Below are 22,600 nucleotides of genomic sequence, written 5' to 3'. Positions count from 1 at the left end.
GGAGGTGGTCTCTGGGCCGGAGGCTGACTCCTGTCCTCTCTTATTCTTCAGCATGTCCTGGGTATATTCCACCTTGTGCTCATTTTGGCTGTGATTGGATTGAGGGGTCACCTCCGACATTACCTGCTGTCGCTCCAGCAAACCCTGCAAGGAAAGGTATTCTCTGTACGGGTGAGATTCTGCCCACTATTCATACTTTTCTGTGTTTGGTCATCTCGTCCTGCACCGCATCCCACCCAGAGAGGAGAGAAGGAGAAAAGACCTGATAACATTTCCCCCAAGGGCATGCGGTGTAAGGCCTGTTTCACACTTCCGTTTTTTTACGTCAGTCAAAATCCGCCAATTTTAGAAAAAAACGGATCCGCCAAAAAAGGGACGGATCCGTTTTTTGCCCCATAGACTTACATTAGCGGCGGATCTTGACTGACGGTTGTCCGTCCCACCCGTTTTTTGACGGATCCGTCAAAATTTTAGCGTCTCCCAGGCGGATGAGACGGACTCTGCAATGTTTTTTTTTCTTGACGGTCCGCTATTTTGAAGTGCGCAATTCAGGGCTGTGGACTCTGAGTCGGAGTCGGTGCTCATTTTGGTGGAGTTGGAGTCGGTATAAAATGGACCGACTCCTAAAATCTAATATATAAAGCTCAAAGTGTGTGTGTGTATGTCCGGGATAGGCATCCGCACCGTCGCAGCTACAGCCACAAAATTTGGCACAGTCACACGTCTGGACCCCGAGAGCGTCCTAAGCTATGTTGTGAGGCGAAATTTTAACCCCGCGCGTTCCAATTCACCAAACAATTTTGCCCCCGTCTACATACTTGGGAAAAAGTGTGTGCGCGTCAAGCCCCGCCCCTAATTATGATGTCACAATGGTTGCCATGGCGACGCTGATGTCATCATAGGTTGCAAGCCCTGCCGCCGCTCATTATGATGTCATAATGGTTGACTATGGGATGGAGGATGTGTGATGGGTATATGGGCACGGGACTATGGGATGGAGGATGTGTGATGGGTATATGGGCACGGGACTATGGGATGGCGGATATGTATGATGGGTATATGGGCACGGGACTATGGGATGGAGGATGTGTGATGGGTATATGGGCACGGGACTATGGGATGGAGGATGTGTCATGGGTATATGGGCACGGGACTATGGGATGGAGAATATGTATGATGGGTATATGGACACTCGACTATGGGATGGAGAATATGTATGATGGGTATATGGGCACTGGACTATGGGATGGAGGATGTGTATGATGGGTATATGGGCACGGGACTATGGGATGGAGGATATGTATGATGGGTATATGGGCACTGGACTATGGGATGGAGGATATGTATGATGGGTATATGGGCACGGGACTATGGGATGGAGGATATGTATGATGGGTATATGGGCACTGGACTATGGGACGGAGGATATGTATGATGGGTATATGGGCACGGGACTATGGGATGGAGGATATGTATGATGGGTATATGGGCACGGGACTATGGGATGGAGGATATGTATGATGGGTATATGGGCACTCGACTATGGGATGGCGGATATGTATGATGGGTATATGGGCACTGGACTATGGGATGGAGGATATGTATGATGGGTATATGGGCACTGGACTATGGGATGGAGGATATGTATGATGGGTATATGGGCACGGGACTATGGGATGGAGGATATGTATGATGGGTATATGGACACTCGACTATGGGATGGCGGATATGTATGATGGGTATATGGGCACTGGACTATGGGATGGAGGATATGTATGATGGGTATATGGGCACTGGACTATGGGATGGAGGATATGTATGATGGGTATATGGGCACGGGACTATGGGATGGAGGATATGTATGATGGGTATATGGGCACTCGACTATGTGATGGAGGATATGTATGATGGGTATATGGGCACGGGACTATGGGATGGAGGATATGTATGATGGGTATATGGGCACGGGACTATGGGATGGAGGATGTGTGATGGGTATATGGGCACGGGACTATGGGATGGAGGATGTGTGATGGGTATATGGGCACGGGACTATGGGATGGAGGATGTGTATGATGGGTATATGGGCACGGGACTATGGGATGGAGAATATGTATGATGGGTATATGGACACTCGACTATGGGATGGCGGATATGTATGATGGGTATATGGGCACGGGACTATGGGATGGAGGATATGTATGATAGGTATATGGGCACTCGACTATGTGATGGAGGATATGTATGATGGGTATATGGGCACGGGACTATGGGATGGAGGATATGTATGATGGGTATATGGGCACGGGACTATGGGATGGAGGATATGTATGATGGGTATATGGGCACGGGACTATGGGATGGAGGATGGGTATATGGGCATGGGACTATGGGATGGAGGATATGTATGATGGGTATATGGGCACGGGACTATGGGATGGAGGATGTGTGATGGGTATATGAACACAGGACTATGGGATCGTGGATATGTGTGATGGGTATATGGGCACGGGACTATGGGATGGAGGATATGTTTGATGGGTATATGGGCATGGGACTATGTGATGGAGGATGTGTATGATGGGTATATGGGCACTCGACTATGGGATGGAGGATGTGTGATGGGTATATGAACACAGGACTATGGGATGGAGGATGTGTATGATGGGTATATGAACACAGGACTATGGGATGGAGGATGTGTATGATGGGTATATGGGCACAGGACTATGGGATGGAGGATGTGTATGATGGGTATATGGGCATGGGACTATGTGATGGAGGATATGTATGATGGGTATATGGGCACTCGACTATGGGATGGAGGATGTGTGATGGGTATATGAACACAGGACTATGGGATGGAGGATGTGTATGATGGGTATATGGGCACAGGACTATGGGATGGAGGATGTGTATGATGGGTATATGGGCACGGGACTATGGGATGGAGGATATGTATGATGGGTATATGGGCACGGGACTATGGGATGGAGGATGTGTGATGGGTATATGAGCACAGGACTATGGGATGGAGGATATGTATGATGGGTATATGGGCACTGGACTATGGGATGGAGGATTATTATAATTTGTTATAACTAACCACATTTAGTTACTATGCCCGGGCAGCGCCGGGCTCTTCAGCTAGTATATAATAAATTGGGTACAGTAATTCAATGCAGAATGTTCTGAATATTTTTTCACAGGAATTTGGGAAATCATAGAATGGTAGAGTTGGAAGGGACCTCCTGGGCCATCTGGTCCAACCCCCTGCTCAAAGCAGGATTCGCTAAATCATCCCAGTCAGATGTCTGTCCAGCCTCTGTTTGAAGACTTCCATTGAAGGAGAACTCACCACTTCTCATAGCAGCCTGGAAAGTTATGAAATGTCCTATAAATGGCTGTTCTATTCCTGATCTAAGGCTACATTCACACACGTTTTTCCTGCGTTTTTTGAGGATACGTTTTTCAGCTGCAAAAGCTGATCATCTTTTTAAAAAACGGCATCACCTGAAAGGTTTTTGAGCTCATAGATAATGTTTTCAATAGCAAAAGCAGATTAGAAATCTGCTCTATATATCCATATCTGTCTATCCATATCATATCTGTACCAAAAAGAATGAAAGCCGGATAGCACACAGACTAACACTCCTTTTTTTTTTTTTTTTTTTTTTTTTTTTTTTTTTTAACACCAGTCACGTATACCTCATAGCTTCCCTAAATTATAATTATCCTCCATCCCATAGTCCCGTGCCCATATACCCATCATACATATCCTCCATCCCATAGTCCCGTGCCCATATACCCATCATATATATTCTCCATCCCATAGTCCCGTGCCCATATACCCATCATACATATCCTCCATCCCATAGTCCCGTGCCCATATACCCATCATACATCCTCCATCCCATAGTCCCATGCCCATATACCCATCACACATCCTCCATCCCATAGTCCCGTGCCCATATACCCATCATACACATCCTCCATCCCATAGTCCCGTGCCCGTATACCCATCATACATATCCTCCATCCCATAGTCCCGTGCCCATATACATATCCTCCATCCCATAGTCCCGTGCCCATATACATATCCTCCATCCCATAGTCCCGTGCCCATATACCCATCATACATATCCTCCATCCCATAGTCCCGTGCCCATATACCCATCACACATCCTCCATCCCATAGTCCCGTGCCCATATACCCATCATACATATCTGCCATCCCATAGTCTCGTGCCCTTATACCCATCACACATCCTCCATCCCATAGTCCCGTGCCCATATACCCATCATACACATCCTCCATCCCATAGTCCCGTGCCCATATACCCATCACACATCCTCCATCCCATAGTCCCGTGCCCATATACCCATCATACATATCCTCCATCCCATAGTCCCGTGCCCATATACCCATCACACATCCTCCATCCCATAGTCCCGTGCCCATATACATATCCTCCATCCCATAGTCCCATGCCCATATACCCATCATACATATCCTCCATCCCATAGTCCAGTGCCCATATACCCATCACACATCCTCCATCCCATAGTCCCGTGCCCATATACCCATCATACATATCTGCCATCCCATAGTCTCGTGCCCATATACCCATCACACATCCTCCATCCCATAGTCCCGTGCCCATATACCCATCATACACATCCTCCATCCCATAGTCCCGTGCCCATATACCCATCACACATCCTCCATCCCATAGTCCCGTGCCCATATACCCATCACACATCCTCCATCCCATAGTCCCGTGCCCATATACATATCCTCCATCCCATAGTCCCATGCCCATATACCCATCATACACATCCTCCATCCCATAGTCCAGTGCCCATATACCCATCACACATCCTCCATCCCATAGTCCCGTGCCCATATACCCATCATACATATCCTCCATCCCATAGTCCCGTGCCCATATACCCATCATACATATCTGCCATCCCATAGTCTCGTGCCCATATACCCATCACACATCCTCCATCCCATAGTCCCGTGCCCATATACCCATCACACATCCTCCATCCCATAGTCCCGTGCCCATATACCCATCATACACATCCTCCATCCCATAGTCCAGTGCCCATATACCCATCACACATCCTCCATCCCATAGTCCAGTGCCCATATACCCATCATACATATCCTCCATCCCATAGTCCCGTGCCCATATACCCATCATACATATCCTCCATCCCATAGTCCCGTGCTCATATACCCATCATACATATCCTCCATCCCACAGTCCCGTGCCCATATACCCATCATACACATCCTCCATCCCATAGTCCCGTGCCCATATACCCATCATACACATCCTCCATCCCATAGTCCCGTGCCCATATACCCATCATACATATCTGCCATCCCATAGTCCAGTACCCATATATCCATCATACACATCCTCCATCCCATAGTCCAGTGCCCATATACCCATCATATACATATCCACCATCCCATAGTCCCATGCCCATATACCCATCATACACATCCTCCATCCCATAGTCCCGTGCCCATATACCCATCATACATATCTGCCATCCCATAGTCCAGTGCCCATATACCCATCACACATCCTCCATCCCATAGTCCAGTGCCCATATACCCATCATACATATCCTCCATCCCATAGTCTCGTGCCCATATACCCATCACACATCCTCCATCCCATAGTCCCGTGCCCATATACCCATCACACATCCTCCATCCCATAGTCAACCATTGTGACGACATAATGAGGGGCGGGGCTTGACACTTTTTCCCCATTATGTAGATAGGGGCAAAATTGGTGAATTGGAACGCGTGGGGTTAAAATTTTGCCTCACAACATAGCCTAGGACACTCTCGGGGTCCAGACGTGTGACTGTGCCAAATTTTGTGGCTGTAGCTCTGACAGTGCGGATGCCTATCCCGGACATACACACACACACACACACACACACACACACACACACACTTTGAGCTTTATATATTAGATACTGTATATACATATATACACAGTAAAGATCAAAAGTTTGGACACACCTCAGAGCGTTTTCTTTATTTTTGTGACTATGAAAACTGTGGATTCACTCTGAAGGCATCAAAACTATGAATTACCACATGTGGAATTATATAATTAACAAAAAAGTGTGAAACAACTGAAAATATGTCTTATATTCTAGGTTCTTCAGAGTAGCCACCTTTTGCTTTGATTACTGCTTTGCACACTCTTGGCATTCTCTTGATGAGCTTCAAGAGGTAGTCACCGGAAATGGTTTTCACTTCACAGGTGTGCCCTGTCAGCTTTAATAAGTGGGATTTCTTGCCTTATAAATGAGGTTGGGACCATCAGTTGTGTTGTGCAGAAGTCTGGTGGATACACAGCTGATAGTCCTACTGAATGGACTGTTAGAATTTGTATTATAGCAAGAAAAAAGCAGCAGAGTAAAGAAAAACGAGTGGCCACCATTACTTTAAGAAATGAAGGTCAGTCAGTCCGAAAATTTGGGAAAACTTTGAAAGTGTCCCCAAGTGCAGTGGCAAAAAGTCAAGCGCTACAAAGAAACTGGCTCACATGAGGACCGCCCCAGGAAAGGAAGACCAAGAGTCACCTCTGCTGCGGAGGATAAGTTCATCCGAGTCACCAGCCTCAGAAATCGCAGGTTAACAGCAGCTCAGATTAGAGACCAGGTCAATGCCACACAGAGTTCTAGCAGCAGACACATCTCTACAACAACTGTTAAGAGGAGACTTTGTGCAGCAGGCCTTCATGGTATAATAGCTGACTACCTCTTGAAGCTCATCAAGAGAATGCCAAGAGTGTACAAAGCAGTAATCAAAGCAAAAGGTGGCTACTTTGAAGAACCTAGAACATAAGACATATTTTCAGTTGTTTCACACTTTTTTGTTAATTCTATAATTCCACGTGTTAATTCATAGTTTTGATGCCTTCAGAGTGAATCTACAATTTTCATAGTCGTGAAAATAGAGAAAACTCTTTGCATGAGACGGTGTGTCCAAACTTTGGTCTGTACCGTATGTATGTAATCGATATTATACAGTGTATTACATAATTACAATTTATTACAGTTTTGTGTCCTAAAGTTGTATTCCAATAAATAGAACAGAATATCTATCTAAATATCTTGATTATTGGATCATAGAAATGATTAAATGTCTGATGTTCACATTGTACTGCAATAAATAAATATAAGCAATATATGTGGGAGTCGTGGAGTCGGTGGAAGGGAAATTGAGGAGTCGGAGTCGCAGGTTTGGCTTACCGACTCCACAGTCCTGGTGCGCATGCCCGGAAACTTTACTCCGGGAACTTTGGAGGGAGCTGCCCCACAGTGTCTGATCCAGGGATGCGCAGTGCAGGGAGAGAGCTGCCCCACCGTGTCTGATCCAGGGATGCGCAATGCAGGGAGGGAGCTGTGTTGAGTTCATTTTCCCCTTCACTACTGAGTCCCGAGGAACTCCCTCTTCTGGTGAAGAAAGGTAGTGAGCCTGATTGTCAAACACCTGGGGCTGATGATGATGACTGGCTGAGTGGAGTTAATGACTGGATATAAGGCTGCCGACACCCTTCTGGCCTGCGGGTGATTTCTCTGTGGACTTCTAGGAAACCAGTCTGATTCCTGCTCATCTAATGCTAAGATTTCTGCTTTGCCTTTTTGCATTAGTGTTTTGTTTTCCTTGCTTTTCTGGATTCTGCCATTCCCTGCTGGGGTGAGCTGAATCTCCTTTTGCCTGTTGCTCTGTCTGCAGAATATTCCTGAGTACTGACATAGCTTTTTTGAAGCCTAGCGTCTTCAGGGCCTTTTTTACTGTCAGTTGGTTGGCTCTTATTTTCATAGGGTTTTTCACAGATTGCAGACAGCAGCCTTCCTGTCCTTTCCTATCTAGATAGTTGCAGGCCCCATCTTTGCTCAGTCTATCTTTCTGTCTGTTTTGTTCTTTCTTCTTGCTTCACCGTCATTATATGTGGGGGGCTGCCTTTTACTTTGGGGTCTGCTCTGGGGCAGTTTAGATTTCCCTTTCTGTCTTTAGGCCTATGTATCTCTCCGGCTGTGATCGAGGGGCCTAGGGCATCGTAGGAGCCCCCCACGGCTACTGCTAGTTGTGTTGATAGGTTCAGGGGTCTGCAATCCGATAGCTGCCAACTTCTCTGGTTTTCTGGACTTAGCTAGCATTTCTATTTTTGCCTCCTGCGGTGACTCAATCATAACAGAGCTGCCCCACCGTGTCTGATCCAGGGATGCGCAGTGCAGGGAGGGAGCTGCCCCACAGTGTCTGATCCAGGAATGCGCAGTGCAGGGAGGGAGCTGCCCCACAGTGTCTGATCCGGGGATGCGCAATGCAGGAAGGGAGCTGCCCCACCGTGTTTGATCCAGGGATGCCCAGTGCAGGAAGGGAGCTGCCCCACCGTGTCTGATCCGGGGATGCGCAGTGCAGGGAGGGAGTCACCGTGCCGTGTCTGATCCGGGGATGTGCAGTGCTGGGAGGGAGTCACCGCGCCGTGTCTGATCCGGGGACGTGTGGTGCAGGTAGGGCGCTGCCACACCATGTCTGATCCGGGGACGTGTGGTGCAGGTAGGGCGCTGCCACACCATGTCTGATCCGGGGACGTGTGGTGCAGGTAGGGCGCTGCCACACCATGTCTGATCCGGGGACGTGTGGTGCAGGTAGGGCGCTGCCACACCATGTCTGATCCGGGGACGTGTGGTGCAGGTAGGGCGCTGCCACACCATGTCTGATCCGGGGACGTGTGGTGCAGGTAGGGCGCTGCCACACCATGTCTGATCCGGGGACGTGTGGTGCAGGTAGGGCGCTGCCACACCATGTCTGATCCGGGGACGTGTGGTGCAGGTAGGGCGCTGCCACACCATGTCTGATCCGGGGACGTGTGGTGCAGGTAGGGCGCTGCCACACCATGTCTGATCCGGGGACGTGTGGTGCAGGTAGGGCGCTGCCACACCATGTCTGATCCGGGGACGTGTGGTGCAGGTAGGGCGCTGCCACACCATGTCTGATCCGGGGACGTGTGGTGCAGGTAGGGCGCTGCCACACCATGTCTGATCCGGGGACGTGTGGTGCAGGTAGTGCCCTGCCACACTATGTCTGATCCGGGGACGTGTGGTGCAGGTAGGGCGCTGCCACACCATGTCTGATCCGGGGACGTGTGGTGCAGGTAGGGCGCTGCCACACCATGTCTGATCCGGGGACGTGTGGTGCAGGTAGGGCGCTGCCACACCATGTCTGATCCGGGGACGTGTGGTGCAGGTAGGGCGCTGCCACACCATGTCTGATCCGGGGACGTGTGGTGCAGGTAGGGCGCTGCCACACCATGTCTGATCTGGGGACGTGTGGTGCAGGTAGGGCGCTGCCACACCATGTCTGATCTGGGGACGTGTGGTGCAGGTAGGGCGCTGCCACACCATGTCTGATCTGGGGACGTGTGGTGCAGGTAGGGCGCTGCCACACCATGTCTGATCTGGGGACGTGTGGTGCAGGTAGGGCGCTGCCACACCATGTCTGATCCGGGGACGTGTGGTGCAGGTAGGGCGCTGCCACACCATGTCTGATTCGGGGACGTGTGGTGCAGGTAGGGCGCTGCCACACCATGTCTAATTCGGGGACGTGTGGTGCAGGTAGGGCGCTGCCACACCATGTCTGATTCGGGGACGTGTGGTGCAGGTAGGGCGCTGCCACACCATGTCTAATCCGGGGACGTGTGGTGCAGGTAGGGCGCTGCCACACCATGTCTGATTCGGTGATGCACAGTGCTAGGAAGGAGCTGCCGCGCTGTGTCTGATCCGGTGATGCACAGTGCAGGGAAGGAGCTGCCGCGCTGTGTCTGATCCGGTGATGCACAGTGCAGGGAGGGAGCTGCCACACCGTGTCTGATCCGGTGATGCACAGTGCAGGGAAGGAGCTGCCGCGACGTGTCTGATCTAGGATCGCAAGCGTTTTTACTTCATGATGTGGTGTAGGAAGGGTGCCGTGGACCATGTCTCATCTGGGAACATGCATCCCCACCATGTCTGATCCAAGGAAGTACGATGCCGCAGACTATGTCTTATCTGGGGATGCGCGGTGAAGGGAGGGAGCCGCCGCACCGTGTCTGATCCGAGGATGCGCGGTGCAGGGAGGGAGCTTTCTACTTCAGCTGACGTCTTTAATTAATGCAACTTTTATATATTTAGGAAAGAAGCGGCGACTGGAGGATGGGAAGAGCTCCGCCACAGAAGCCTCGCAGGTGGAGGAGCAGCTGGACTCTGTGCCGGTGGAGACACAGAGGAAAAGCCCTACTGACAAGGTAGCCGGCCCTACAGGCCACTAGGAGGCTTTCTGCCCCGCGGGGTAATGTTGTCAGTGTTTAGTCTTGTGTTGTTCACTCTCCAGGAGAAGGATGAGAGCGGCAGATCCCCCGGGTGTGAGAGCAGCAGATCCCCCGGGTGTCTTAGCAGCTTCCGCGCCTTCTTTCGGGAGCTGGATGTGGACGTGTTTGCGGTTCTGCAGAGCGGCCTCGTAACGCGCTCACTGCTGGATTCTGATATGTGTACAAAGGTAAAGCAGATGTGTGCCGTCCGCAATGGCCGCGCTCCTTTGCCCTCTCTACAACCCCTGGTGGTCTGTACAGTGTGCCCATATATTCTGTGTCCTGCAGGCTACAGAAGTGGTGCAGCTGGGAGCAGCGGAGCTCGCCTATCTCTTGGATGACCTGTCCCGCAAAGCTGACCACCTCCTCTCACCCACAAGGAGAGCGCTGCTGCCGAAGGTGACCCTGCTGCCATCACGGTGTATAATAACCACATGTATCTCTATAGTGGTGATCAGTGTATACGTGTATGAGGAGTAACCAGTCTGTATTTGTGTCCGCTGGTGTCGCTACGTGTATAGCCCATATCCACATGCGCAGTCCTGTCTGCTACCAAACGTACCGCTGTATAGACGATACACCATACTGTGCATACAGATGTGTAATGTACACACGCTGCAGTGAAGGGTTAATGCTTCTCATCAGGGAGCAAGATACAACGTGACTGAAGAAAAGAGAAATGTAAATGTCGCCTGTGTCCAGCGATATGTCCAGCGGCCCTCCATCCCCTGTGTCCAGCGATGTGTCCGGCGACCCTCCATCCCCCCCCGTGTCCGGCGACCCTCCATCCCCCCCCGTGTCCGGCGACCCTCCATCCCCCCCGTGTCCGGCGACCCTCCATCCCCCCCTGTGTCCGGCGACCCTCCATCCCCCCCTGTGTCCGGCGACCCTCCATCCCCCCCTGTGTCCGGCGACCCTCCTGGGCGGTCACCAGACACTGACGGCATTCACATTTCTTTTCGGTTTGTATTCTGTTGATTAATGGTTCTTTCTTACATGGTTCTTTCTTACACTTCTCTCTATGTCCATTCTTATTGTGCAGTGTCTTTCCACACCTGCCTTGTTACTGTGCTGCATGCATGTCTGATGATCTATATCTACATTGTGCTACGCTTTTCACTGCAGTCTGTGCACCACGCTCTGTACAAATTGCTGATTAAATATTTTCCTTTGATACATGTCTGCACTCCAGAGAGAGAGACTGGAAACCAGTAACATAAAAATGTGGAGTCTGTACCATCGCATCAGTGGTTTCCTGTCCTTGAAGAGTAATCTTAGACCCTGGTGTTTTTCCATGTCTGTGCACTGCAGTCTGTGCACCACGCTCTGTACAATTTGCTGATTAAATATTTTCCTTTGATACATTTCCGCACTCCAGAGAGAGAGAGATCGGAAACCAGTAACATAAAGATGTGGAGTCTGTACCATCGCATCAGTGGTTTCTTGTCCTTGAAGAGTAATCTTAGACCCTGGTGTTTTTCCACAGACGGGATCTTGACAACTTGCCCAGACCTTGTCTCGTTCGCTTCCTCTGGGCAGACAGTTTGTATGGAGTGCTGCAACGCTCCCGAATACCTTATTTACTGCAACAAGATGGTGGTGTGTTTTCAGTGAAGCTGACGAGCCGTCCGGGCGGCCCCCGAGGGACCTGGAATGTGCAGTCATGGGGTGTGACAAATGACTGGGAGTCCTGGGGATGACTGCAGGTTGCCCTAGTTGAAGGGTGATGTACACAAGGTGCCCTTTTGTCTATTCGTGGGTGACAGCGTGGAGTGACCCAGAGCGTGGTTACTTTGTTGGGCATAGCGGCTCGTGTTTCCTTGATCTTCAGGATGGACAAACCAACAGCCTCCTGAGGACATCACTTTGAAGATCTCCTCCTCCACATCCGGTACTCCATGTCTCCTGAGGGTATGCCACCTGTGATGTACACCTTTTTATTTGGGGTATTGTGTTTATCTTATAGGCCAGGCCTAGAAAGTTTTGTCGAAATGAAGCACTAGGAATGTAGCCTGTGTAGAGCCAAATTACTAAGCTGGTGGGTCAGCCATGATGCCAGCCAAGTATAGAGAAAATGATTTGTGAAGAATTCACCTCAGTAACCTCTGAATTTACATTGATTACAAAAGATGAGGGTAAAAACTACCTTAAGACCCTAAACCACCCAAAGGAATGAAGAGGTGAGAAGCGCCAGGGTCCTCCATGATGAGTTGTTTGACAATTGTGAAGAAAACTCTCCTCCTCATCTTCGGATGGATCAGGACGGTCTTGTTTTCCAGGAGAGGACACGGACAAGCTGATTAAAGCCACTCGGGCCACAGAATATGGAGGAGCCTAAGGCACCTAGGTCCGTACACGATATAATGTTGGGGGAACTAGCACATCGTAAATGTCAAACTTTTCTGGTTAAAGAGAAGGTTCCTTCACCCATAAAATGGGAGTGGAAAAAACCTGACTGGAAAAATGTGTTCCCATCAGCAGTAAAATGGAAATACCTGAAGTTACTGCTTCCAAAACCTCCAAAAAAAATAATTCAGGACACTGAATAAAAGTGTTCAAGTGGATCGTGGGCCAAGGTGGGGGGGGATACGGAAATGGATCTGTTTGTGGACAGAAGGCAGGGAAGTGAAGGCTTGTTCCTCTGGAACCAAGGGGTTCGCATTAGTTGATGCTTTCTTGCTCAAATGGGACTTCAGACTGGCCAAGACATTCCCTCCAATTGCTCTAATCCTGGCGGTTCTGAGGTAGGACCCATCATGAGTGATGCAGGTAGCCCCTTTTTTCTATGCTGCAGAAAAGTTTGAAAATGGAAACCCCAAAAATAAATGGAAGACGTGGCGTAGATTCCTATGTGGCTCAGGTTTAGAGGAGGACGATGTACCAGCTACATTTGTTTTCCAAGTCTTCCAGGACGAGCCTGAAAGGAGGCGATCTGCAATCACTCAAGTACAGGTATCCGCTTTGGGACCTTTATGATTGTGATCTCACAAGAATTCAATGGATTTCCAGATTCCTAAAAGCAAGCGTTAGGTTCAGGTCAATGCCAAAACTTCTTTCCTGGGACATCAGCTCCTATCAGAAGCATTACACTCCAAATCCACCAGCCCTAAAATTGCCGTGTGAGCAGGACTGTGCTCAGTGACTACAGACAGTGTCAGGTCGGCGTCAGCAGGATTGTGCTCAGTGACTACAGGCAGTGTCAGGTCGGTGTCAGCAGGATTGTGCTCAGTTATTACAGACAATGTCAGGTCGGTGTCGGCAGGATTGTGCTCAGTGACTACAGGCAGTGTCAGGTTGACGTCGGCAGGATTGTGCTCAGTGACTATAGGCAGTGTCAGGTTGGCGTCAGCAGGATTGTGCTCAGTGACTGCAGGCAGTGTCAGGTCGGCGTCAGCAGGATTGTGCTCACTGACTACAGGCAGTGTCAGGTCAGCAGGATTGTGCTCAGTGACTACAGGCAGTGTCAGGTCGGTGTCAGCAGGATTGTGGTCAGTGCCTACAGTGTCAGGCCCGCATCAGCAGGATTGTACTCACTGACTATAGGCAGTGTCAGGTCAGCGTCAGCAGGATTGTGCTCAGTGACTACAGGCAGTGTCAGGTTGGCGTCAACAGGATTGTGCTCAGTGACTGCAGGCAGTGTCAGGTCGGCGTCAGCAGGATTGTGCTCACTGACTACAGGCAGTGTCAGGTCAGCAGGATTGTGCTCAGTGACTACAGGCAGTATCAGGTCGGTGTCAGCAGGATTGTGCTCAGTTATTACAGACAATGTCAGGTCGGTGTCGGCAGGATTGTGCTCAGTGACTACAGGCAGTGTCAGGTTGACGTCGGCAGGATTGTGCTCAGTGACTACAGGCAGTGTCAGGTCAGCGTCAGCAGGATTGTGCTCAGTGACTACAGGCAGTGTCAGGTTGGCGTCAGCAGGATTGTGCTCAGTGACTGCAGGCAGTGTCAGGTCGGCGTCAGCAGGATTGTGCTCACTGACTACAGGCAGTGTCAGGTCAGCAGGATTGTGCTCAGTGACTACAGGCAGTATCAGGTCGGTGTCAGCAGGATTGTGCTCAGTGACTACAGGCAGTGTCAGGTCGGTGTCAGCAGGATTGTGGTCAGTGCCTACAGTGTCAGGCCCACATCAGCAGGATTGTACTCACTGACTATAGGCAGTGTCAGGTCAGCGTCAGCAGGATTGTGCTCAGTGACTACAGGCAGTGTCAGGTTGGCGTCAGCAGGATTGTGCTCACTGACTACAGGCAGTGTCAGGTCGGCGTCAGCAGGATTGTGCTCACTGACTACAGGCAGTGTCAGGTCGGCGTCAGCAGGATTGTGCTCACTGACTACAGGCAGTGTCAGGTCAGCAGGATTGTGCTCAGTGACTACAGGCAGTGTCAGGTCAGCAGGATTGTGCTCAGTGACTACAGGCAGTGTCAGGTCAGCAGGATTGTGCTCAGTAACTACAGGCAGTGTCAGGTCGGTGTCAGCAGGATTGTGGTCAGTGCCTATAGTGTCAGGCCCGCATCAGCAGGATTGTGCTCAGTGACTACAGGCAGTGTCAGGTCGACGTCAGCAGGATTGTGCTCACTGACTACAGGCAGTGTCAGGTCGGTGTCAGCAGGATTGTGCTCAGTGACTACAGGCAGTGTCGGGTCCGCATCAGCAGGATTGTGCTCAGTGACTACAGGCAGTGTCAGGTCCGCATCAGCAGGATTGTGCTCAGTGACTACAGGCAGTGTCAGGTCCGCATCAGAAGGATTGTGCTCAGTGACTACAGGCAGTGTCAGGTCCGCATCAGCAGGATTGTGCTCAGTGACTACAGGCAGTGTCAGGTCCGCATCAGCAGGATTGTGCTCAGTGACTACAGGCAGTGTAAGGTCCGCATCAGCAGGATTGTGCTCAGTGACTACAGGCAGTGTCAGGTCGGCGTCGGCAGGGTTGTGCTCGGTGACTACAGGCAGTATTAGGTCGGCATCAGCAGGATTGTGGTCAGTGCCTACAGTGTCAGGTCCGCATCAGCAGGATTGTACTCACTGACTATAGGCAGTGTCAGGTCGGCATCAGCAGGATTGTGCTCAGTGACTACAGGCAGTGTTAGGTTGGCGTCAGCAGGATTGTGCTCAGTGACTGCAGGCAGTGTCAGGTCGGCGTCAGCAGGATTGTGCTCAGTGACTGCAGGCAGTGTCAGGTCGGCGTCAGCAGGATTGTGCTCAGTGACTACAGGCAGTATCAGGTCGGTGTCAGCAGGATTGTGGTCAGTGACTACAGGCAGTATCAGGTCGGTGTCAGCAGGATTGTGGTCAGTGCCTACAGTGTCAGGTCCGCATCAGCAGGATTGTGCTCAGTGACTACAGGCAGTGTCAGGTCGACGTCAGCAGGATTGTGCTTACTGACTACAGGCAGTGTCAGGTCCGCATCAGCAGGATTGTGCTCACTGACAATAGGCAGTGTCAGGTCGGTGTCAGCAGGATTGAGCTCAGTGACTACAGGCAGTGTCAGGTCCGCATCAGCAGGATTCTGCTCACTGACTACAGGCAGTGTCAGGTCAGCATCAGCAGGATTGTGCGCAGTGACTACAGGCAGTGTCAGGTCGGCGTCGTTACACTGATACCTGGGGATGAAATCCGTCGTTGTTGTGGAATCTGGATTTGTAGTTTTCAGTTACTGAGACTCTGGTGCTCCGGGGCTGTGGGGGCATGGCTGTAGGCGAGGGCTTCATGTGGTGCTCTGATTAGGAGTACACCAATGTGGCTTCTTACTGGTCACTGATCCCTCACTGCCCCGCCCCCTAGTTTACATAACGAATGATATATATATATATATATATATATATATATATATATATATATATATATATATATATATATATTATAGAAAAAATACCAAACCCCTCCTGTAGGCGGCGGACGTGGCTCCTGCGCTGCCGCCTCCTCTGCATGTGTACTGTGCATATAATTATTATGGTTGAGGTTATCCTGATTTTCCTTTAAAAAGAAAAATCCACCGCGCCTGCGCAGTAGCAGCTATCAGTGTATAGAGAGGTGATCCCATACTGCGTCAGCATCTTGCTAGAGAAAAAAAATTCCTCCAAGATGGTGACGCCGGGTTCAGTAGCAGCTATGGGATCCCCTCTCTATACACTGATAGCTGCTACTGCGATGGCGCGGTGGATTTTTTTTTTTTAAAGGAATATCAGGATAACCTCCACCATAATTATATGCAGAGCACCACATGAAGACCCCCACAGGCCGCCCCGGGGCACAAGCATATCATTAACTCAAAACTGACAGTAACGATTAACAACCACAGCAAGAAGGATTTCATCATTGATTAATGGGTCTTAGACCGGTCCTTACTTGGGGGTTTTGTTCAAACGTTGTTACAAACAGAAAAAAATCCTTAGCTATTCTGCTTTATGGTGATGGATAAGGAGCTTCCATGACTTATCCCCAATTACCGATCAGTGATTAGTCTTTCTCGCGTCTGTAAAGCACAGAATTACGGCCGCTGTATGTTCCAGCACCAAGCAAGAGGCTGTGGGCCCCCCCCCCGCGGTCCGGACTGAGGCGGCTGTGGGCCCCCCCCCGCGGTCCGGGCTGAGGCGGCTGTGGGCCCCCCCCGCGGTCCGGGCTGAGGCGGCTGTGGGCCCCCCTGCGGTCCGGGCTGAGGCGGCTGTGGGCCCCCCCCCCCCGCGGTCCGTGCTGAGGCGGCTGTGGGCACCCCCCCCCCCACGGTCTTGGCTGAGGCGGCTGTGGGCACCCCCCGCGGTCCGGGCTGAGGCGGCTGTGGACCCCCCCGCGGTCCGGGCTGAGGCGGCTGTGGACCCCCCCGCGGTCCGGGCTGAGGCGGCTGTGGACCCCCCCGCGGTCCGGGCTGAGGCGGCTGTGGACCCCCCCGCGGTCCGGGCTGAGGCGGCTGTGGACCCCCCCGCGGTCCGGGCTGAGGCGGCTGTGGACCCCCCCGCGGTCCGGGCTGAGGCGGCTGTGGACCCCCCCGCGGTCCGGGCTGAGGCGGCTGTGGACCCCCCCGCGGTCCGGGCTGAGGCGGCTGTGGACCCCCCCGCGGTCCGGGCTGAGGCGGCTGTGGACCCCCCCGCGGTCCGGGCTGAGGCGGCTGTGGACCCCCCCCGCGGTCCGGGCTGAGGCGGCTGTGGACCCCCCCCGCGGTCCGGGCTGAGGCGGCTGTGGACCCCCCCCGCGGTCCGGGCTGAGGCGGCTGTGGACCCCCCCCGCGGTCCGGGCTGAGGCGGCTGTGGACCCCCCCCGCGGTCCGGGCTGAGGCGGCTGTGGACCCCCCCCGCGGTCCGGGCTGAGGCGGCTGTGGACCCCCCCCGCGGTCCGGGCTGAGGCGGCTGTGGACCCCCCCCGCGGTCCGGGCTGAGGCGGCTGTGGACCCCCCCGCGGTCCGGGCTGAGGCGGCTGTGGACCCCCCCGCGGTCCGGGCTGAGGCTGTAGACACATTTTGACAAGGTTTCTGGTTTGCTGCTTCTGACATTTCTCTTTTATGTAGGTGAAGGACACGAGGAGCGCAGAATTCTCACATCTCCAGCAGAGGAGGCCACAGGACATGGCACAAGTGCTCGTAGGACTACTGCCCGCGCTGTGTAACCACGTGGAGAACATGCACAATTATTTCCAGGTTCTGACCCTTGATCTCGGGATGAGCTGTTGAGATGTTTGGCAGATACACAATGAGAGATTGTCATCACTCCCCAGCCCCAGGGACTGCAGTCAATTTTCAGTATGAGAGGAAATATTGAGTTCCACCTGGAGCCCAGAGCGGTCACCATGCTGCCCAAACGCCACAATCATAAGAATTAATATTCACAATGACTGCTATCGGGGTGTTATTGGGATTGCTGTATGGCCGGTCTGTAGTGAGCCGTGGCCATTACTGGGTGTTTAGTCCTGTAGATGTGATGAGTCCTGTGTGAGCCGGGCTATAGATGATGGCGGATGGACGGCGTGTAGTTTTACACGATCTGTAGTGGCCTCGTCCGGTGCAGTTAATGATTGTCGTTTCCGTCAGCAGATGCTCCTGACAGAGAATCACGGTGTTGTGGACGCTCCGGGGATTGACGTGAAGGAGCAGCAGTATATGGCTACCTGCTACCACTTACTTCTGCAGGTTTTCCACACACTCTTTGCCTGGTATGTTGGAATGAATTTCTATTTGGGGTCTTTACCATGTCGGGGGTCAGATACAGAGGCTTTTCTATCTCTCTGTCATCCTGCAGGAATGGATTTTTGCAGGCAGAGAACAGTAGTTTGCTGAAGTTGGCACTGGCTGTATTTACAGATAGAATAAAGGAGTGTGACGCGTCCCTGGATGTAGATGAACAGGTCCGGTATGTCGCCCGCCATCACTTCTCTCCCACAGATTCCAAGTTTCCGATATTTACAATGTAACAAACACACCTAACGTTCCCAATCTGATCGTTGTGTCTAATTCTTCTGTGCTCCATGGTGATTAGTACGACCACCTCTAGATACAGGACCCGTCTCCTTCCTGAACGGTATGATGGCCGTGTGCTCTATGGTGATTAGTACGATCACCTCTAGATACAGGACCCGTCTCCTTCCTGAACTGTATGAGGGCCGTGTGCTCTATGGTGATTAGTACGATCAGCTATAGATACAGAACCCGTCTCCTTCCTGAACTGTATGAGGGCCGTGTGCTCTATGGTGATTAGTACGATCACCTCTAGATACAGGACCCGTCTCCTTCCTGAACGGTATGATGGCCACATGCTCCATGGTGATTAGTACGATCAGCTATAGATACAGGACCCGTCTCCTTCCTGAACGGTATGATGGCCGTGTGCTCTATGGTGATTAGTACGATCAGCTATAGATACAGAACCCGTCTCCTTCCTGAACTGTATGAGGGCCGTGTGCTCCTTTGGTGATTAGTACGATCAGCTATAGATACAGGACCCGTCTCCTTCCTGAACGGTATGATGGCCGTGTGCTCCATGGTGATTAGTACGATCACCTCTAGATACAGGACCCGTCTCCTTCCTGAACGGTATGATGGCCGTGTGCTCCATGGTGATTAGTACGATCACCTCTAGATACAGGACCCGTCTCCTTCCTGAACGGTATGATGGCCGTGTGCTCCATGGTGATTAGTACGATCACCTCTAGATACAGGACCCGTCTCCTTCCTGAACGGTATGATGGCTGTGTGCTCTATGGTGATTAGTACGATCAGCTATAGATACAGAACCCGTCTCCTTCCTGAACTGTATGAGGGCCGTGTGCTCCATGGTGATTAGTACGATCACCTCTAGATACAGGACCCGTCTCCTTCCTGAACGGTATGATGGCCGTGTGCTCTATGGTGATTAGTACGATCACCTATAAATATAGAACCCGTCTCCTTCCTGAACTGTATGAGGGCCGTGTGCTCCATGGTGATTAGTACGATCTCCTCTAGATACAGGGCCCGTCTCCTTCCTGAACTGTATGAGGGCCGTGTGCTCCATGGTGATTAGTACGATCTCCTCTAGATACAGGAGCCGTCTCCTTCCTGAACGGTATGATGGCCGTGTGCTCCATGGTGATTAGTACGATCTCCTCTAGATACAGGACCCGTCTCCTTCCTGAATGGTATGATGGCCGCGTGCTCCATAGTGATTAGTACGATCACCTCTAGATACAGGACCCGTTTCCTTCCTGAACGGTATGATGGCCACGTGCTTCATGGTGATTAGTGTCGGGGTAGCTATTTAGGGAGGGCTAAATTAACGCTTCACGATTGATCCAGTGATTTCCAAATTAATTCACAGGGCGTTGCTAGGAACTGGGAATGACCACACGGAGACAGGGGTCTCTGTACAGGAGGATCCAGGCAGATCACCAGTCCCCTTTATTTTAGTCACTTCTTTTATAATCTTTTGCCTAATTATGCAAAGTACTCAGCTACCAATAACATCATTGTAATACATTCACTTTATAAGCCAATAGTATTGCAAGGAAATCGGAATATGTCCCTAGTTACGTGACGTAGAGAATAGAACAATAGCACATTCTTTTAGGGTCTCATCTCATAACTTGTACAAGCTAGAACAGTCTAGTTTCATAACAGCTGCGAACTTTCACCTAATTACAAAATTTATCTTGTAAACAACAAAATGGCATCGCAAGCACAAAAATGGATCCTAGAGAACAAGATATCCCGTACATCTGAATACTGTACTTCACAGTCCCCCCTAGATAAATTTTGTTAACATATATGCAGCATCAGAGGTGCTATCCCAAGCCATAAGCTCGAGGGGTACTGGTCTTCACATGACTGATGCTGTGTTATCAGTCATGGCTGTCGCAGCGCACCCATCCCCCTGTATGCTACAATTTACGAATAACAATTTTTGATAACGGCGATGGAGATCTTTTGCAGGTAGCCATGTGCTTGGCTTCAACATCTTCATCAAGTAGCCTTTTGAGATCGGTAGAGAAAAGCAGGGGCAACGACACCTTTGGTATCATCATTAGCTGTCTTAGTGCAGAATTTCCTAATACATGCAGAAATACACCAAAGAACAAGTTTTAGTATCACATATACAAAAAGGATACAGGCAGCGGTGTGTAACAAGCTCTGTAAGATCCCAGCTATCCAGCCCCCAATTCCCTTAAACCAATTGGCTGGATTGAGAAAGGAGAAGGTGTCTGACCACCAACTGTCCTTATTACGATCATTGTGTTTATCGTATTTATCTCTGAGTCTTTGAATATCTTCTAACTTTAACTTTTAACTTCTACCAATAGTAATATGGAAAATGCGGAAAACCAAAACATTATGCCCCTTTATTTGCTATTGGCTTGTTGGGTGATGAGGAGGACTTGATCGGGACCGTCATACAAGGGTTCTAGTCCGTGCTTCCTGACATGTCTCTTCACGACTACCAAACCACCAGGCTTCAGGTTATAACAGGTGTCGGTTTCTGCTGAATCTGGAAAAGAAGAGAAAACTAGAGCATGGGTGTTAGCAAGATCTTTACTAAGCAGAATAACACATTGAACAGCACGGTCAGTTTCTTCTGATAACTGCTGAGGCTGGAAATTCGCAACTGGGGGCCCAGCACCAAACAATATCTAATATGGGGACAAATCATATTTTGTAATAGGGGTAGTACGAATATGGTATAGTACAATGGGTAGGAGCTCTGGCCATGGAGCCGTAGTCTCCTGCATCATTTTGGTCAATTGTCCCTTCAGTGTGCCGTTCAGCCTCTCAACTTTCCCACTGGATTGTGGGTGGTACGGAGTATGGAGGGCTACAGTGGATCCAAGCATTGTCAGAACTTTTTGGTACACATGAGAAGAAAAGGTCGGACCTTGATCACTTTCAACAACTTCTGGAACCCCATATCTGCATATAACTTCCATCACCAGTTTCTTCGCTGTGGTCTTTGCAGTCATATTGGTAACAGGGAATGCTTCCGGCCAACTGGAGAACCGGGGCCCAGTAGAATTTTTGCACCAGTGCGAGGGCCTGATTTTTTCCTCGATGTGTAGGTCCATGTGCCCATGTGGCAATAGCAGGGTACATCCGCTTAGGGAGACACACGAGTTGGTCCTTTTTCCAGAGACCATTATCCATACGTGCCCCATCAGTCTTCCATTGCTTCACCTCTTTGGACACATTCTCTGCATCGTCATTAAGCGGTCTCGCGGGGTCCGACAGAAAACTTCAGTCTGTTGTAGATCATCAGGTTCTTGTAGGGTCAGTGCTTCTTGTAACTGTTTACGCTGAGAGCGTGTGGTCACCATAGTTGGTTCAACGGGTAAGAGAGCGGCGGCTTTTGCTTGCGTATCTGCATATGCGTTGCCAACAGTCTGTGGACTGTTCCTAGGACCGTGCGCCTTAACTTTGATAATGGCCACCTGAGTAGGTAATTTGATCGAGTCCATGAGGGTTTTAACAGCTTCAGCATTTTTCACTGGGGTTCCGGCAGTAGTAATAAACCCTCGATTGGCCCATAGAGCCCCAAAATCGTGAGCAATACCAAATGCATACCGTGAGTCCGTGTATATATTAGCCCGTCTGTTCTTGGCCAAAGTACATGCAGTAGACAGAGCCTGGAGTTCTGCTTCTTGTGCTGACTGTGAGGGTGGGAGTGCAGCTGCGTGCACTACAGTGTCCTCTGTGGTAACAGCGTATCCCGTGTGGAATCTACCAAACTCGTCAGCATATCTTGAACCATCCGTGTA

At 50.8% G+C, this 22,600-nt stretch overlaps 1 protein-coding gene across 4 annotated transcripts in view; it reads left to right on the top strand.

Annotated features, from left to right (window-relative positions):
- FANCD2 (FA complementation group D2) overlaps positions 1 to 22,600 on the top strand; it is a 204,465-nt gene that overhangs the window by 104,580 nt on the left and 77,285 nt on the right. For 2 of the 4 annotated variants that reach the window (XM_073564320.1, XM_073564318.1), the window contains exons 26-32: positions 52 to 156; positions 10,222 to 10,334; positions 10,421 to 10,585; positions 10,686 to 10,796; positions 17,895 to 18,023; positions 18,417 to 18,535; positions 18,622 to 18,732. In XM_073564320.1, coding sequence (XP_073420421.1) covers positions 52 to 156; positions 10,222 to 10,334; positions 10,421 to 10,585; positions 10,686 to 10,796; positions 17,895 to 18,023; positions 18,417 to 18,535; positions 18,622 to 18,732 — 853 coding nt within the window. Of the gene's footprint in view, positions 1 to 51; positions 172 to 10,221; positions 10,335 to 10,420; positions 10,586 to 10,685; positions 10,797 to 17,894; positions 18,024 to 18,416; positions 18,536 to 18,621; positions 18,733 to 22,600 lie in introns of all 4 variants that reach the window. The other 2 variants (XM_073564319.1, XM_073564317.1) reach the window with 1 other exon arrangement.

This window comes from Dendrobates tinctorius, unplaced genomic scaffold (assembly GCF_039654945.1).
Source record: "Dendrobates tinctorius isolate UK_male_01 unplaced genomic scaffold, ASM3965494v1 ptg000449l, whole genome shotgun sequence".
Classification (NCBI taxonomy): Eukaryota; Metazoa; Chordata; class Amphibia; order Anura; family Dendrobatidae; genus Dendrobates; species Dendrobates tinctorius.
This window is presented reverse-complemented; position numbering and strand designations above follow the sequence as displayed.